Here is a 19,645-nt window from a genome sequence, read left to right as displayed (position 1 = left end):
TTCTAGACGTTATGCCATGAGATGCTTGAGGTTGTGGGTATGGTGGATGCTCGTGGTGTCCAATTTGTTGCACTCCAGCTTCATGGCCGCTCCAGAGAGTGGTGGGGGACTTTTATAAAGTCTAGACTAATTCGATCTCCTCCGGCAAAGTGAGATGTGTTTTCTAGTGCTTTCAAGGATCGCTTCATTCCTTGTATCATGACAAATGGAAGTTTTCTAAGGTTTGAGAGCTTGACTCAAGGCATTTTGTCTGTGATCGAGTATGAGACATATTTCTATGAGCTTTCTAGGCATGCTTTGACTATTGTTCCGCATAAGGCAACGAGAGTTCACAGATTTGTGAAAGTGTTGTCTTATTCCGTTAGATCCTAGTGTTTAGGGCAGCCAAAGATGGGCTTCCTTCTAGTCCATTGTGAGAACCACGAAGGAGGCAGATTTAATGGTTTTAGAGGAGCTTGGGGAGCCCAAAAGGACCCGTTCTTTTGGTCAGTTTTCTGGTGCCTCATCTGGAGGCAGAGGTTCGCATATAGGTAGTAGTTCTTTTTAGTGTCGGCGACCGGTTCATGCTTTTATGCCAGCAACTGAGAGTGGGCATTCAACCTGATGATCTTATGGTTATGGCCGAGGTGGCCATGGTAGTTCATCTAGTTCGCAACAACAATTATCTATGCCTAGATCTTTCTTTACTTATAAGGATCCAGGTCATATGATGCAACAGTTCCCTCTACAGATTACTTCAGGATCTCAGCGTTCTTATTCATTAGTTCATCTAGTTTGTAACATCAGTTATCTGTGCCGAGATTTTGCTTTGCTTGTGGGGATCCAGGTCATATGATGCAATAGTTCCCTCTACAGACTCCCTTAGGATCTTAACGTTCTTATTTATCTGCTCCAGCTAGGAATTCAGCGTCTCCGACAAGGGGTCTAGGCAGAGTTCACTCCGATAGAGGTGGCAGGACTACTGGTAGGGGTACTCCAGCTCCGTAGGATGGAGGTACACTACAAGAAAAAGGGTCTATAACGAGAGGAAATTTGGTCGTTAAAAGTCCTAATCCGGTCGTTATTAATTAATTACGAGCAACTAAAATCCGGTCGTCACCGGTCGTTAGTAGCTCCGTCGTTAAAAGTTTACGACCAGATTTTCAACCCGGTCGCTAAAAATCCTTTAACGACTACATGAAATCCGGTCGTTATACCTCTTTTTAGCATTCAAGTTTTACCTTCGCTAATGATTATTCCAGTCATTAAATACCTATAAATACAACAACAAATCTAATCATTAAAAGCTCTTTTAGCTACTATTACCTATGTTAATTGTCTAGTAACTTTCAAAGATAAATAAGTAGTAATTAGTTTTTTCTTAGGCATTCTGATACATAAATACACACACAACGGAAAACATTAAAAATAATTAATATTCATATAACATATCATAGTTAATTACAAGATCTAAAACAACACAATAACAAGAAATATACTTGTACAAATGGTAGGAATTATATTTTTCATCTCCTAAGAAAAAAATAATATAAATGTAGCATGTAGAAGTGAAGACATTTATGAAAAAAAAATTAAATAGATAGAGATCGAATTTCTCTTTTATGCTTCAACTTAATCTTTCACACTTCAGTTGCTTATACTTCTATGGCACTTTCTTGAGCTGCAGGCTTTAAAGTCTTGACCTGTTACAAGACGTTTATGTTAGTTTATTAATAAACTCCTAATAGTTAATCTTCTTTTTTCACACAATCAAAGATTAAACACGAAGAAAGTAAACACAATTCCTAGGAACTGTCCAAATCAACTTTGATTCCTCAGTATCATCAACATAGACATGATGGACCTACATACCATTCTTGTGGTATTGTTGAATTTAGTCTTAATTTTCTCTGCATTCTAATAAAAGGTGAAATCACTCACATAGACAGACTGTTAAACGAGTAAGCAATAAAATGATTTCAAGGCATTCTAACAAAAAGATACACATACATCAAAAAACTATGTTGCTCGGACCCTTTAAAAATATTGATGGATGTGTGTCGGATACTCGAAAAAAGTGTATTTCGGAGAATTTGACACAGGTACGACAATAATTTAGAGAGTCCAAGCAACATGGTACATAAGAATGTCCAAGTAAAATCAAGAATATAAAAGTATATCCAACAATCTAGTGTCAGTATCATTCTCACATCATCTTCATTAATTCTCACACATTACAGATCCTTGTACTATATTATATCAGACTTATCATCTTTGTAGTTTATCACTAAAGAGCCACAGGTTCCATTACTATTGCTAGATGAATAGGTGTTAGCAAGACCCTGAAGTGTTAAGTCCATTTGTGATCTGTATCTATCTCCACTCTTCACAATAAATTAAATCGTAAAAGGGATTCTAAAATCTTGTCGTAATCCTTTAACCATAAAACTAGTACTAAAAAAAATTGAGGTAGGGGAGAGTTGGGGAATAAGGGTGGTAAGAGAACATGATCTTAAAGAAAATAATTAGAAATAAAAAACAAGTAGAAGTTGATACAATTTTTAGACCTGATTGCATGGTTAAACAAAAAACTTAAAAAGAGTTTGTTACCAGCCTTGATGATAGAAACATTCACAATCCCAACAGAAATCAAAATTGATAACAAAATAAATAAAAAGAAGAATGCTTCTTAAGAGTAAAAACAAGAGCATACCTTCTTAAATCTCTTTATATTCAGATGTTTCAATGATCCATGGTTTATAATTTCCCTTTGCATATGTTCACCTCACTGTAATCCCAAAACAATGAAAGAAAAAAAAACTATTTTCGAGTAAACATAAACATTAAAATTTCCAAGATGGAGTGAAGGCATAAAATTTCAAGTGGTAAAAGGGGGAGAAACCTTTTGGCCTCCTTTTTGAATAAATTAAACTTGACAGCAAAGACCACATAACTTATCCCTTAACACAATAAATTCATCTGAACTCATGGAACCAATTTATGTAGTAGTACTGTAGTAGCATATCTATAATGTATAGAATTAAAAAAAGAAAGAGAGAAATAAAATCTCATGAAAATGCTGAGAATTCAGAGAGCATGAATCACATATGTACTTGCTCAATATTTGAGAGATGATAAATCATATCATGTAAAGAATGAATGCATTGGTGCAACATAGAATAATGAGTCTTTACAAACACCGACTTCCTATGTCAACCTACAATTGCCCTAGTAGCTAAGATTTATCTTAGTTCATGATGAAATACATAAAAGTTTTTTCAGCTTATTCAAGCCATGGTGTACTATTTGGTCAATTTCACATATTTCTTTTGACAACAAATACACAATTTTATATTTTATTAGAAGTTCATAATATAGGATATTTGCCATGACTGTAAAGCATTCTCTGCATCAATCTCCACCTTCTAGGTTGCTATGTCAAGATACGTATCCTGTTAAATGTCTCTTAGTTGATTTTACTAGAAAATTATTGTCATCGACTAAAATTGGTTGCCTCAAAAATATCCTTGTCCATTGGAAAACTAATAATCAAAACATCCAGTGATGAGGGATGGTATGAAAAAATGTGTGTATATATATATATATATATATATAATAATAATAAAAAAAAAAAAAAGAGAACAAGAATGTCAATTCTAAAGGTAATCCTCCTAGTAGCTCCAATGTGGTCATGCAAGTCAAGTAAAAGAAAGAAGGAGAAACGATGAAAATCACATTCTTAACAGGGAATAAACAAAAATCAATAAGTATAGTCATGTAATATACAACAAATTAATCAAAACACAAGTGCCTTAGTTACACGATCATAGTTAATGATCCGAAACATTATTGAACATGAAGCATGTGTCAAGGTAACTTTCCAAAATAAATTGACCAAAAGGTTGGAACATAAATTACTTGAGATTCTAGTTAGTTTCATTAATACAAATAGCAACAATATATCATATTAGTTGAGGTTGCAGTTAAGAGATAAGTTCATTATAGTATTTAGTCTAGAGAAAGCTCATAAGGGCGTGCTTTTTTTGCTTAAATAGAAACTTTTAATGTTTATACAACTAACATAAGGCCATGAACTACCTTAGTCATGGGTTCTATGTTAAATTGTTCCTAACTAATGATTTATACCTAAAAATACTTCATATAAGCAGGGAATCTAACAAAGCTTATAAGCAACATATTTTTATTTAACAAGATCATAAACAAGATAGACTACGTATTATTAGCTCTCGACAAGAATCTCTACCTCAACAACTAATAAATCAACTAGGATACAAAATCTTTTACAAATGTCTCATGCACCAAAGAAGTAATTCTAGATTTAAGACTTATGTAATATAAAGATTAAGCATGTGTATAAGATTTTAAACATATTTTTATTAGAATTACACTCCTAGTAATCCTCATGGATTTCAGACCCAACGAAATCCTAAACATGAAACATGACTACGACTGTAACATATCCAATACAGATGAATGCATATACACAACTTTAACTAAATGGAAACTTCCTTCAACAATTAGAATCTTGACTAGTGAATCTTACACCAACAAAAGCAGAGAATCGTAGTCGAGCCTCATCGGATTTGGAGTGTGAAAAAAGACATCTTTTCAATTTTAATCAAATTCCCCTAATCAACAAAAATATCATCAAATCTCAAAAATCCCTAATTTTGGATTTGAAAAAAAGCTCACCTGAATAACCACAAATGATCATATCTCGACACCCTACACAGGTTTTCAAGGAATTTCTAACTATCCATCATGGATCAAGTATTTGAGATTGAACTTGAATAACCCTAGGCACAAAAAAAAAACTATGTTTACTACTAGACAACACTAAAATGAAACTATGTTTAACAATGCAAGCAGTAGAGAAATAAAAATAACAACTGTATGAAATTCAGGCTAAACGAGTAAATGATAATTACCATCTGCTCCTCCTCTAGTATAATATCCACCGATTCAATCATTCCCATGGAGACAAGCGAGTAAATTTTCTCGATTCTCACAGTATTGATGGAAGATTCATTGGGGCAAAGTAGATGCAGCAAATGGAGGTAGAGAAAAGGTTCTCACAAGTAAGAGAAAGAGACAGAGATTTGAGTGTGAGAGACTAGGTTCGAACTTGCCCTAGATAGTGAGGGTTTTGGGGGAAGGAAAACTGTTTACAAGGGAAATGAGGAAAACTCGCCCACACCCATATATATTTTTGTGGGTTTAATGTGAAATGACCGAATATTGTGGGTTTTATTGATGCAATATAATCCCTCTGCTACAAAGAAAATAAAACATTTTGCGTCAGGACATAATTATTGGTCGTTATAGATAATTATTAAAGACCGGATTCAAATCCCTTCGTCAAAGAATGGTTGTTAAAAGTCCAATTTCTTGTAGTGGTAGAGGTTCTACTCAGACTACAGGTGACCGAGATGGCCAGTGTTATACTCTTCCAAGCTGAGACTTATGATGTTGTGATCAGATGTATCGTCTCAGTTTGCTATCGACCTGTGTCTGTATTATTTGATTCGGGATCTACTTTCTTATATGTATACCTATTTTGCTATTGGGTTTGATATGATGTCTAATTGCATGCATTCCCCTATTCATGTTTGTACACCCATAGGTGAATCCTTAGTGGTGGATCAAGTGTATTGATCTTGGGTATGGATGACTTTTTTCGCATCATGTTATTCTTGATTTTTATGCTAAGACTGTGACCTCAGTGATGCCGGGTGTTCGAGAGTTGAGTGGACGGGTGCTAGTGGTTCTTACCCTAGCAAGATTATCTCCTTCATTAGAGCTCGATAGAGGGTGTTTGTCCTACTTGACTTTCATTCGGGATACAATTGTGGCTTGTAAAAATGACAAATCATGTCTTTAATTGATCAATTAACAAAACCTAACTCTAGATAAGTCACATAATCATTTAAAATAGCCAAAAAATAATAATTTATAATTGAGATTTTTTTTAATAATATGCCCTGGTTCGTGAATTAATCTCTTTCAGAAGTGTTTCATCCAAATAATGTTTAGTATATTAAAGTGTTTTTGATAGCAGAAACATATTTGTAATTGCCATGAACGTAAGCATATTTATGAGTTATAGAGTATTTATCATTACCTCATTTATTTTCGTACTTTATCATTCAACACTCCCATTAACTTTACCTTTCTTAATGAATTCTGCATTGTCAGATTCAACAATTCTTGAATTTTATTGATTTGGACTGTAAAATCTTATATCTTTTAGATTTCTTTGGATAATTAATTAGGTAACAATTTATTGTTCGAGAATCTATTTTTTTTTATGTGAATTATCATTTTAAATTCCATTGAGCAACCCCATGCAAGTGTCTTAAATTAGATTTTCTCTCAAGCAATAGTATAAAACGAGTCTTTGAAATTGCCTTACTGGAATCTCATTTAATAAATATATGATGATTTTAAGAGTATACATCCATAATTATTTGGATAATGAAATTACTCATCATACTCCTAATCATATTTATAAGTGTACCGATTATGCCTTTCTACAATATTGTTTTGTTGAGGTGTTTTTGGCATAGTCTATATGCACATACGTCATGTATCTCGAGAAACTTTATAAATGCACTTGAATTTAATCTCACTTTTTGTATTTTTTAAAAGTTTCACCATCTTTATTTGACCTAAGCATATCCCCTTTTTGTCTTACCGTGTTCAACCTTATTAATAAACACTTTGAGAATGTTTGTTGCTTGAAAATTTCTTTCAAAAAATAGATATATCCATAACGTGCAAATCATATAGAGATGATAGAATATTTTTTCTCTCATAAAAAGAAACATTATATTGTTATGTATGATTCCAAGAAGTTATATATACTTCTTGTGGTACTTTTTTTTTTTTAATTGTATTTGATTTGCTTTCCCTTAAATGTATTTCAAACATACACTATCAATAAGTCGTACGTGCGTAGTAATACACTAATACTAATCTTTATAAATTCATTGGGATATTATTCAAATATTTACGTCATTAGTAAGGAGAATTGTTATCTAGTGGATTATATTTAATTTTAATTTTTGTGATATAAGTGATTCAAAAAATATATCATTAGACTTCAATTTTTGTATAAATCATTAATACGAGCATCAATTTCATAAGAAATAGTATCTTTTATAAATTAATATATTCATATCCAAATCGAGAAAATTGAACCCAGAACCATCAATCAAGAAAGGAAAATCAAATTTCTAGAAACTAAGAGAACATATTAATGTTGGTAATTGATCGAGGTGAATTCATTATCCAAGATCAAGGCATAAGTTCATACGCCTTCTATTGAAATCTTCATACGATTTCTCACAAGTAAAAATATTTTTTTAAATACAATTTGGATAAAAATTCTTTCAACTCATGCACATTTTAGTAACTACACTAGAATCAAATCATCAAATATTATATGAGGGACTCTAGTTAAATTTGATTAGAAACATACTAAAGTAGTTAAATGTACATTTCGTTCAAATTAGAGTTTTAAATCTAAGGCAACACTTTTATAAAGTAAACAATATCTACCTTAAATGCATTTCTAGCAGCCAGTAATACATTATTTTTCTTAAACTTGTTGATTTAATTTTAGATCATTTATCAACTACTTGACTTAAAAGGTTGACATGATAACTCTTTTAATCCCTTATTTTATTTCCTCTTAGATACATATATTGGATATAATTCACAAATATTTCACTTATCCTTAAAAGTATAATTGTTTAAAAATCCACCATTAAAGGAAAACAAGTTAGAAATTAACTGCATGAAGTATATGAGACATTTAAAAACATTATGAATAACGTAAAATTTGATGCTACAATTACACAAATAATAACACAATGATATACACCAATTGCTAAAGTATATAATAGTTCTCCTTTGATAGATACGATGACATACTATCATTATTTAAATGTTTATTTAATCTTCACTAGGCAATTAATTTTATACCATATATCTTTGCATAAACTAATATTTGACTAAATAATATTAATTTGTTTCATAATGTTTACTATTTATAGATTAATTAATTAACCTTTAATGCCTATTTGACATTGCAGTTGGGAGGTTGAAAGTGTTTTTTTATGAGAATTTATTTTTTTGAAAAATCAAATGTTTGACAAATCCTTAAAAGTTCTTTTAAATGAAAGCAAAAAGAGTTTTTCTACTAATGCGAAGAAGCTAAAAATTTCTGCCTTTTAAAATAATCATAAGCAAAAGCAGAAAATTATTTTTCTTGAAAGACCAATATATCCCTTATTAATTAATTAACATATCTCATTAGTTTGATTAAGTTTCATTCAAGAATTTTATTTTATTTTTTATTTTATGTTTATATATCATTATTTATATTTTATATATTATTTTACAAAACTAGAAATGAAGGTAACAAACAATATTTTTGCAGGATTAAAAAAAAGAGTAACAATTAAAGATTTCAATCCTCCCAAAAAATAAAAAATAACAAAATTTTCTTTTCTTAATTTACATATTATTTTATTTTAATTAGATTTTTTAACCTTAGAGTTATATAAACAAAAATAATAATAACTAAAGATTGAATCTAAAAATGATAGGTAATAAATAAATAAAAAATCCTTCTTTTCAATATTTTTCAATAATACTTTAGTATTTTTTTAAAAAAAATATCAATTAAAGATTTCAACTCTCCTAGAAAGGTAATATTTTTTTTTCCTTTGTATAGTTACATATTTATATCCTAGAAAGATATTATCCTTCTTCGTAATTTGACTCTTTTTTTAAAAAAAATTAATCAAACACACATTACTTTTCAAATGAATTTGCTATATTTTTTTCAAAAATATTCTTCTTAAAAACTATTGTAAAGATTCTTTTAAAAATAAATAGCTTTTAGCAACAATGCCAAACAAAATCTTAGATGAATTCGTAAGATCTAACCATAGTTGATGCCTATTTATCCATTTATGTTCAAGCAATAATAAGCATATAAAAAATAAAGTGGGTTTGATGTGAGTTTGTAAAACAAAAATTGATAAGAATCTATCGTTAGCAATGATGCGTCTAGCCATTCAGTAAATCTGCTGCTGTAATTAGATGGAAAGGCCTATGCTTGTTCCCGGACATGGTCTGCATCAACAGTTTTATTCGGCCGGTGGTGATGTTTACCGCTTCCAACTGTTGTAGTGTAGCCCTTCTGAAGCCACATTTTCCTGATTGATTTTATGGTTGGAATGTAAGTCTCTATTCTCTGCCAGCTGTTCGACGTAATTCCTAATACAAAAAACTATGTAGAAGATAGTTTTGGACTTGCCATGATGTGATCTATGGAGTCCAAAATTCATCAGAGGCAAGCTTGGTACTTGAAATTTCTGTCTACTTGGCCTCTTTGTGCCTATTGAATAGGTAGAACAACCAATAGAATCGATCTTCCCCCATCCACTATCTTTTCCCTCATCAAAAGAGAAGTGTTTTAATGGTGTGACCTGTGAATATGTTATTAAATGTACCTTTCTGGTGGTTGATTTATTTCACTGCATTTGTCATAACACTAGCACTTAGGGGTCGTTTGGTACAAAGATTAATAACGCAGAGATTAGTAATGCAGAGATAAATAATGCAGGAATTAACAATGCAGGGATTAGTAATACATGAATTATTTTTAATCAAGTGTTTGGTTGATCGCTTCTCACCAAATCTTGTGTTTGGTTTAAAACTCTACAATTGTTTTTCCCCCAATTTTACCCTTGAATTATTATGTTTTCTATTACATGTAATTACCATATTTATTGCAATTTAAAACTTGAATTTGAAGTTCACGATCCAATGCTTACCTCCCTCTTCTCTTAACAAAATAGGAAAAAACAGTAGCCAACAAGATCAACTTTGCTTTGTCATGTAATCCTCTTACCTACTAATATTTAAAAAAAAAAAAAAACTAAAGAACTTGCAGAAAGATCAAAACTTTATTGATTTTAATGACAAAATTTGTGAGGAAATATCAGTATTGCAGATCAAATAGTGGTAGTGTTACAAGACGAGAGAGGAGAAAAATGTTTTGAGTTTGTTTCACAGTTACAAAATGTTGTGCTCTGGAATTGATGAGAGGGAGTTTTTAGGACGAGAAAATGGCTGGTGGATTGTACAGTGTTTCAATCATAGAAGAGAAAATTAGAGAAAATTTCAGAAGATCAGATTTTTTAACTGAAAAATCTGTACATATTTTTTTCTTGTCCAAAAGAAATTGTATCATGAAAACAGTAAAGTCGCCAAAGAGCACAACGGGAATTTCTTTATCAATTATAAAGGGTGTCTAAGGAAATAGAAGGGCAATTCAGTCATTTTGTTTCCTTATCCAAGTATTACTAAACCTGGGATTAGTAATCCCTAGATATTTTTGGTATTAGATAAGACCACATATGGTGTATTAAGTTATCCATGTATTAGGTGTGTTTGAGTTGAATGTGCTACCAAACATTGTATTAAGTGGACTAAATTTTAATCCAAGGACTATTTTAATTAATACATCCTACCAAACGGCTCCTTAATGTTTGAAACTAAAAGGTCCTTTTGTTAGGAACAATGGTGTATCAGCATTTGGTTGCATTTGCCCTTTTTGATTCGCTCTTGCTGAAGAGTGCAATGACTGTGGTGTAAATATGTTAGGAGATTGCTAAATGTTATTACGTTTTGCATTCATTTGTTGAAAATACAGCACCAATTTTTCTTCGTGAAAATCATGACTTGTTGTTAACCATGTTGTTTATAGAGAATGGATTTTTGTGGAGTATAAATTTCTTAAATGCAACTAAATCCTACAACGTTTCTTATTTATAGCTTTTTATCTTGTCATTCACAATATATAGGTTTATCCAATCAAAGCAAGGTGAAAAAAAATGTGCCTTTCCATCCAAATGTTTGGACTCTCATACATTTTCTGGACAAAAATCCAGTATTTGTTTCCTTTTACATTGACAAGAAAGAAGTATCACACTTGAAAGTCTTTTGCAGCAACAGAATTGCTGACAAAAAACTGCTATGTTAAACTTCAATCGTTTTCTGATACAGAGAGCTGTATCTCCACCGTTCTTTCTCCACAAAGTCTGCATCAAGAAACTGAGCTATGAATGTCCAAAGCCGGTAAACATCTTCAAAGTTGGCCAGAAAGCTAAGGGCAATGGTAACTACTGATATCCCAAAGTCAGTTTTTTTAGATTTTTTGTTCTGTGCATCTTTTTCGTCACACTTTTTTCCTTCTATAGTCCTCTGCTTCTCTTCCTCATACTTGTCTGGAAACCACAAATGTGACAGAAACCCATGGCTGAGAGAAATATTGTTCCGATCAGCAAGCTTCTGTATGAGAATTTGTTCCACCCTTTCTCCTTTCCAGTCGAACAGATTAAACGCCATAGCAGTTCCCCTGTCAAATTTTATCTTTGGTCCATAGATTTTGACCAGAGGAAAATGATCCAATCTATTTGGATGCTTAAGTTTCAGGAGTGCACTAATAAGCCAATTGACTAGATACCTTCTTCTGTTACCAATTTGCATCAGTCCGAGCGAATCCACATGATCCAAGCATCTGCATTGAATCTCTATGCTTCTCTTTTCTTCCAGCTTAGTGTTGTCGCCTAGTGTACTAATGGATTGATCTAATTCCTCTTTGCTCTTATCCTTTGGAGCATCTTTTCCAGATTCATTGTTGTGTGTGGATTTAGCAGAATTGTGAGCTGAATTAGAGCCAGATATATGCAGCTCATCCAGTTTTGTAACAAAATTGTTTTTTTGTTCAAGCTCCGTGCCACTGCCTGATGAATCTAGTGAATTTAAGAGTTGTGTTGGTGGAACAAGACTTACAATGCCTGTACTGACCGAAGCTTCCAACATCGATACAACTGATTTCTTGACAAGGAGGCATCCAAACCCTGTAGGATTTTCACCAAAAACCTTATAGAAAGAGCAAATAAGGAAGTCAGGATGGATTAAGGAAAGTCCAAAGCTATTCATGTCCTTTGGTCCCAATGCACATGCATCAAGCAAAACATGCCAACCATTTTCCTGCGCCAAACTCATCCACTGATAAGAGTAACTTGCTCCGGTCACTCTTGACTGAAGGGGGAACACAAATAGTCCCCTTGATTTCTTTTGCTTTTTCTTCCTTATAATCAGTTTCCTGAGTTTCGCGGAGTTAATTCTTAGCCGTGGCCATTTGAATTCTGCTGACATTATATTAGCCCCTCTTTTCTCTGATGTATTGACCATAGTCTCCAATGCTTCACTCTCATGATCATAAACTGTAAGAAGCTTTCTACTAGTTTTGAAAGGGTAAGATTCGGCTATAAGCTTAAAGGCTGATGATCTATTAGCAGTAAAAACCATGGAATATTCATTTGTAGACATGTTAAGAAAATTCATGATGTTTTTCTTGATACAGGATTCCAATTGTGATCCATCACCGCCATGTAATAGCTCGGATTTGAGATCAACAGACTTGCAAGATATGTCAAAGAAAGGATACTCACTACATTCATGAGATGACGGAGAAGAAGAAGAGGATGTCAGCGGGACAACCGCAGAAACCTGTGATTGAACCTGTGAGTAAGAGAAGAGACCAATGCCAATGTAATCCAGGCACACATGGTTAGAAACTGACAGATGATAGTATTCTTGATTCCGAATCTTGTCGACTTGGTGAGATTCGGAATACTTAGGATAAGCTTTGAGGAACTGATCATATGATTCTTGATATGAAGGAAGGGATTCATGGTTAGTGAAATGAGTATTTGGGAAAAAAGAGGAAGTTGTTGTGGTTGCAAAGGTGTGCCGGCAAGCTGCGGTTGTGCTTTTGGGCTTAGGAAGTGGCTGATGGTTTTGAGGCTCAAGAAGTATAAGGAGAGGATTGGGGCAACAACCATGAATGCCTGTTACTTTCTCAGCCTCCATTAAGCCCTTTGTGGACTGTTTTTTCGTTTAAACAGTTTGTTGAATTATATTCATTCAACTATTTCTTTGTGTTTGTTTGGTTGTTGCTGTTTATCAAGTCAGCTATCACGTTTAAATAATGATATGCTTAGTTTTCAAGAAAATGACATATAATCATTGTCCTTAAGCGCGTTTTGGGCCAGGTTGCTGGATGTGGGACCTTTGATTATTACTCCTATAAATTTCTTTGAGCTACTGTATTTGACCTTTTCTCCCTATTCAATAAAGAAAAGTTGTTACTTTTTGGGCTTTTCATACCCATTCTAGTCTTTGCTTGCAATATATGCTAAAGTTGACTCAGCTTTTTCAAATTAAAAAAAGAAAAAATATATGTCATTCAATATTGTATTTTTTCTACTCACTCTATTTTAATATGTATTTTACTGTCCCTTTTTGTGTTTGAAAAAGAATGCTACTTCCTACGGAAAAGGGTAAAAAGTATTAATAAATTATGTGAAATCGAACAAATATAATCTCAATTAATAATTCGGTCTAAAAATGTTTTTGTCGTCTATATCAAGGAAATAACAACTTCTATACACATGAAAGTCCTCTTCCCCCTTTTTGCACAACATAATTATTCTATCTTCGAAAATCAATTGAATTCTCTTCGTTAAAGGTAGTTACACGATGACTGAGGTGCTTAAAAGAAATCAAAGAACCAATAAAGATAAAAAAAACCCGCTAAGTCATGATCTAATTTTATTTGACAAGCTTTGATATTGTGACGAATTATTCAATACATATGATGATGAAAGATAACACGTCGCGATAGGTTAAGATGCGAGTAAGTTATTTTGAACTTACAATAAAGAGCAAAAAAAAAAGAAGCAAAGCGATAGTAGTGGGGAGGTGAGAGAAGAACTGATGAGAAGTTAGAGGGGAAGAAGCCTAATTCAAAATCTAAATTTCAAGATTTAGGATTACAAATTTAAGTACAAATATGATGGGGAGATTTAGCTAAAAATAATTCAAATATCAATAAATAGAATTATATATCTAAATTCCGAGACATTATTTGTAAAACTTACAAGATATTCCAAAGACAAAATATTGATCAATAGAAATCTATATAGAAGATACTTCATTTTCTTCAATTCTACCTTTGCTTTTGTTTGATTACATAAATCATTATATTTATTCCGAATTTCTCCGTCAATTTTGATCAAAGTATCTAAAATCAATTTATCAAATAATATAGGATTTTCACATCCATACTTACATTTTTTATTGAAAGTAAAAGTGAAGAACCCGAACTTAGGAAGAGGCACCACTATTGGCGGCAACATGAATGCAGGGCTGGCCCAAAAGGGTCTTTAGTGCGGACAAAAGCGGCTTCAGGTCCCCCAAAGTAATGAAGTGAGGAGCAATTCTACCTTGTTAAGTAATTGAACAATTTCCTCAAAGCATGCGTCCCCCTCAATAATTATTATTATTTGCATTTGATGCAAGGCTTCTCTTTTTTCTTTTTGCTTTTCCTTTTTACTTTTTGGACACGAGAAAAAAAAAAGGTCAGACAGTATCGTCATCCACCTCCCAGAAAAGTGCTAAAACCTTTATCTAATTAAATTAAGTTATAATCAAATGGTTGCTTCTATTCAACTTGCTCTACTAATATGATATATATTAGTTCAAAAAAGTTATCTTTTGTTATGAAACCTATAATATATTATGATTGAAGGACTGATTTAGTGAAAATTACGTGATATATAATCCAAAGGCATAATATATATATGTGTGTTGGGTATATAGTAAGAATTATTGGGAAATGAAGGGAAGATGAATTTGAAAGTTTCTCTTATGCTTTAGTAAGGAAAAAGGGATTTCTCCCTCATTGGTGGTGGAAAGAAAAGTTCAAGTGTTTAAATAGAGAAACACTTCTACTACTTGTTAAAAGTGTTGGAAAGAGGGACCCCTTGAACCGTCGCTGATCCGTGCGAATCTTTCCCATTTTATTTAAATTTCTCACTGTTGAAAATGACTGTTTTGAAGGGTTGCAAACTTTCATAAATGGTCGTGTGGTTTCTGAAAGGTTGCAACCATTTTGAACCAATGTTTCTTGACAATAAATACCTGTGACTTTTCACACACTATTGTTTTGGGATTTTGGGATCAATACATTGGTAAATAGAATCGTTTTATCTTGGGAGGATATATTCCAATTCAAACCTCAGATACTAGAGGAGAATAATTTCCTTAAGGGGACACTGTGTATTTAGTGGGCTCGATTTCCTTTCCTTTTTGTTTCATATGATTGTTACAGATTCTGGTATGTTTTATAGTCATTAGTTTCTGTTCTTCACTACGTGATTTAAACTTTGGAATTTACTGTTTATGCAAAGTTTTGTTATCAGTAGTCTTGATTTAAAATACAGATTGCATAACAATATATGCCCTTTAACTTGACTTCAGCTTGAATCTATGCCCTTCAATTTTGGTTATGCATAAGTAGACATTTTAATTTGTATAAAATTTTGAATATATAAACACATGCATCTTACATAATTTTTTTTATGCATTACATGGAGTCCTATGTGTATTATGCCACATATGACACATGCGTCTACTTGTGCGCACCCAAAGTTGAATGACATAGATGCTAGCTGAAGCTTTGGATATATACCAAATACACAACTGTAATTAGATTTGGTTCTTTTAACTTTTGACCTTGGAGGTTTGCATACGGGGACAAGTAGTTACCCATTTTCCCGGTCATTCTGGTTTAAAAATGGACTGACTGCGGATAAAAATGATCTTAGAATAAGATACAGATGTAGCTATTATATATAGTTAAAAGCCTGCACCAAACACAGATTATAAAGTAAACTTTGTTCATGATAGGTTTTTTCAATGTTGAATTTTGGAAGAATTAATATTTTTGGCCTTGACATTTCCATCTAAAACATGGAGTCCAGTTAAAGTTTATTTCTGCATCACAGTCTCAAGAGCCAACGTGCGTCTAATTACATTACATTAAACAGTAACAGGGCAACTCTACTTTGACATGTCACTCAAATATTTGGTCAAGCTAGCTGCTGTATGGAGCCACAAAAAATGCTGCATGCCAATAGAGTGTAGCCCTAATGCTGCATGCCAATATATACTTGAATTAAATGTTTACATTGGTTTTAATTTCTCCTTACCTTTTTAGGAAGAATTGATGTCAAAACCAACTAATTATAACACGAGCTCCTATGGTTTACAATATTAATATTCCCATAAAACTTAATGTTATCACATCATGTTCATGTGTAATTGTCATATGGGATAAAAATATGTAGAAGACCAGTTAATTTGAACAAAATCTACCTATAAGTACAACAACAATGGGTTGGCTCAAAGCTGCTCGGGCTATAGAATCACGATGGTTATCTATTTTGTTGATTGTAAGGGAGCTCCAACTAAAGGATGAATTAGTTTGGTAGCTTGAGGGGGTGCATTCCTTATCATCTATTATCTATATATTTTGATACTAACTTTTATTTTAATATGCAGAGAGAGTATGAACTACACCTGCTTGAGTTTAACCAATCTTAAGAATTCTTGGGCAATCCGATCCAGCATATGCATGAACAAGCCTCTCAAATTTGGAAGGAAAAAATGGCAAGGGGGACACATAGGGGCATAGTCTACGGAATCGATGCATCCAATCAGTACTAGAAGGTATTGGATCATCATGCCAAACCGAGACAATTGACGATATTCAAATAGCTGCTATGTCATAGCGAATCACACAATCCACATGTGCCTTGGAAGAGTCTGAGGCACAACAAATTGCTCAAAATGTAAAAATGCTCAGGACCATTGAAGAAATTAAATTCAAAGAACAAGTGATTAGCCTCGCTTGTCGGCGTAGGCAATCCGTTCTGATCCAAGTGGGTCTTCTAGTAGCGAGGACACTGAGATTGATGATGAAGATAAATACATAGCCTCCACCCTTCAACATCCCTTTTGTATTGTTATTTTATGACTTTTGATACTTTAGAGAACATTTTGTGTGATGAGAATATAAGTTAGTTTGTTACAGGTTGTAGTACAGTTAGTTAGATTTAGTTACAGAGAAGTCGGAATTTGTACAGTTTGTTAGCTAGCTTTCAGTTTGTGTATCTCTATATATATAGAATCACATGTAATAGTTACTCTCTTAATTCACATTCAATGAAACAGATTTTTCATGTAGCTTTTCCAGAATCTTCTTCTTCTCTCATATGAACTCAATGTTCATCAATGGAGGAATTCGATTGTTTAGCAGCATAGTATGTTGATTTTCTCATGGTATCAGAGCCGAGATCCATCCCAATTTGTTGTTCACCGATGTTGATCCCCCATTTTGAAGTGTTCACGCTCCAATTGAGGTCTGAGCGTGTGGGGAGTGTTAAGAAGTCTCACATCGGTAGAAGGATGAGAATTTGATCTCCTTATATAGACTTGGACAAACCTCCCCTCATGAGCTAGCATTTGGGGTTGACTTAGGCCCAAGTGTCATATCTTTTGTAGTTTTTGGAGTTTTTTTTAAAACTTTATAAGTCTTTATTTTATGGTTTTAGTGTTTAATGATGTTTATTATGATATTGTATGTATATGCTTAGTTGTTTGGTTTGTTTGAAATGGTTGGATCAAATATATATTGAATTGTATTTTAATTGCAGATGGATAGTTTCTGTTGTCAAAAAAATACAGAAAAGTGACAGACATGGTTACTTTTGTGCGTCCCTTTTCTGAAATGCTTTTTGAATTCGCTTTTTTCATATTAAAGAACAAAGCAACGGACGGTGTCACATTTTTTAAAAAAATTAAAAAAATTGTAACACCGTCTAATACTTTCTTCTTCAGATTGAAGAACAAAGCGATGGACAATGTAAGGCACGTAACAGATTATGAAGCTCGTGAGCCCCTTTAATTTCCAGAAATCAGCTACGAGTTCAAAATATTTTCACAATTGCAGTACACTAGGCAAGGCACGTAACAGATTATGAAGCTCGCGCGCCCCTTTCTTGCTATGGCTACGGATATTTTACTTGTAGTTATAGCACCAGACATAGATTATCAAGTAAAACTAGAGCTTTTACGAGAAGAGTCCTTGTTCATGATTTTGTTCCAAATGATAGTTTTTTTTCAATGTTAAATTTTGTTAGAAATATAATATTTTTCGCCTTGACATTTATTTACACCTAACACATGGAGTGAGTTAAAGTTAATAGCAACACATAAAGTAAACATATAATTCAAATAGAAGGGACTTAGCTAAGGCGATAATTAATTAATGGTTGTTTCTACAAAGAAGAACAACAAATGTAAACTTTAGTCAAGGCAAGTATAACAATACCTTTTGTGTCACAGTATCAAGTGCGACGTGCGTGTAATTACATTACATTAAGTAGAGACAGTAATAGGGCAACTCTCCTTTGGCATATCAGCTCAAATATTTGATCAAATTGCTACTTAGAGCCAGCCACCAAAAAAGCTGCATGCCAATAGAGTGTAGCCCTATCACTATTTCCCTTATTATTACTATCATTCACAAACTTTTCTTTGTCATTTTTCTGCTTCTGGTTCATCACAATAGAGCCTTCCATGTTTTTATAGAGCGTTCCTTCTCAATTTAAGAAACGGAATAAACCCCTAGAGAATCGGCATATCCTATCATTTATTTTTATGCTGTGTGACCTGTAGATATATATCTTCTTGCATTAAGGGTTGCTTTTTCTAAAGTCAGAAATGGGACAGTAACTTTTCTTATCTTTTACATATTCCATTTGGTGAAAGCTCTTTTAAAAAAAATATTTTCATCAGATTCTTCCTCTTGCATTGTTCTTGAATTTAATTTGTAGATGCTTCTTGATTTTATGCGTTCGAAGTGTGCCATTTGACACTTAAATTAGGACCTTCAAACAACATATCCCTTTCTTTTAACTTTTCATTTGACTTTACAATTTACAAAATACCAGTCTTACTTATATGTTTTTAAATTTTAATTAATATTCCAAGTTTCCAACCCCTTTGGAGGTCATGTGTTGAGTAGCCAGAGTTTGAAAACTGTTCAACACTTTTTAATGCGAATATAGAGTGGACTATAATGCACCTAGCTAAAACACGAAACATATCCAGGAAATTATGTGGTAGTTTACTAACTTTAATCATTTCAAATTATAGAAGTTAGTTGCGTAGCTAGAAATTTCACGAAGGGTGTTCAGGAATTGTACACGAGTACATTTTTTTTTTGGATGAATGAGTGCACTAGAAATTTTAAAAATTAAACTACGTAATATACATGAATTTTTTTGAAAAAAAGTATGTAATATACATGAAAAAATTTGAAAAAAGAGGAAAAAGATGAATGAGTGCACTAGAAATTTTAAAAATTAAACTACGTAATATACATGAAATTTTTTGAAAAAAAGTACATAATATATCAGAGATTTGAACTCACAAACGCTTAAAGACTTGACTCTTTCAAGACACCTTAAACCACTAGGCTACAACACCTTGTTGTGTTAAGGGTGTCCATAATATGTTATTTAATCATTTTGTATATTATTTTACTTGTATATACGGTATAATTTCCCGACGAAGGGTGTTCAATTGGACAGTATGTAGCTACGCCCCTGACAGAACACAGAAGTAGATATGTTTTGCATAAATGATAACA

General features: G+C 32.7%; 1 protein-coding gene across 1 annotated transcript; it reads right to left on the bottom strand.

The window, feature by feature from the left end:
* Positions 1-10,901: 10,901 nt before the first annotated feature.
* Positions 10,902-13,128, bottom strand: LOC125828223 (uncharacterized). Its single transcript, XM_049507538.1, has one exon. The coding sequence runs from the start codon at positions 12,955-12,957 to the stop codon at positions 11,056-11,058; it is 1,902 nt and encodes a 633-aa protein (XP_049363495.1). The 5' UTR covers positions 12,958-13,128; the 3' UTR covers positions 10,902-11,055.
* Positions 13,129-19,645: the final 6,517 nt, after the last annotated feature.

Source organism: Solanum verrucosum, unplaced genomic scaffold (genome assembly GCF_900185275.1).
Source record: "Solanum verrucosum unplaced genomic scaffold, falcon-dt-bn FXZP01000047.1, whole genome shotgun sequence".
In the NCBI taxonomy this organism is placed as follows: Eukaryota; Viridiplantae; Streptophyta; class Magnoliopsida; order Solanales; family Solanaceae; genus Solanum; species Solanum verrucosum.
Note: the sequence above shows the minus strand (reverse complement) of the source record. Positions and strands in the feature narration are given on the sequence as shown.

Excerpts from the sequence above, each read along its gene's own strand:
- LOC125828223 (XM_049507538.1), bottom strand. The coding sequence starts at position 12,957 with ATGGAGGCTGAGAAAGTAACAGGCATTCATGGTTGTTGCCCCAATCCT.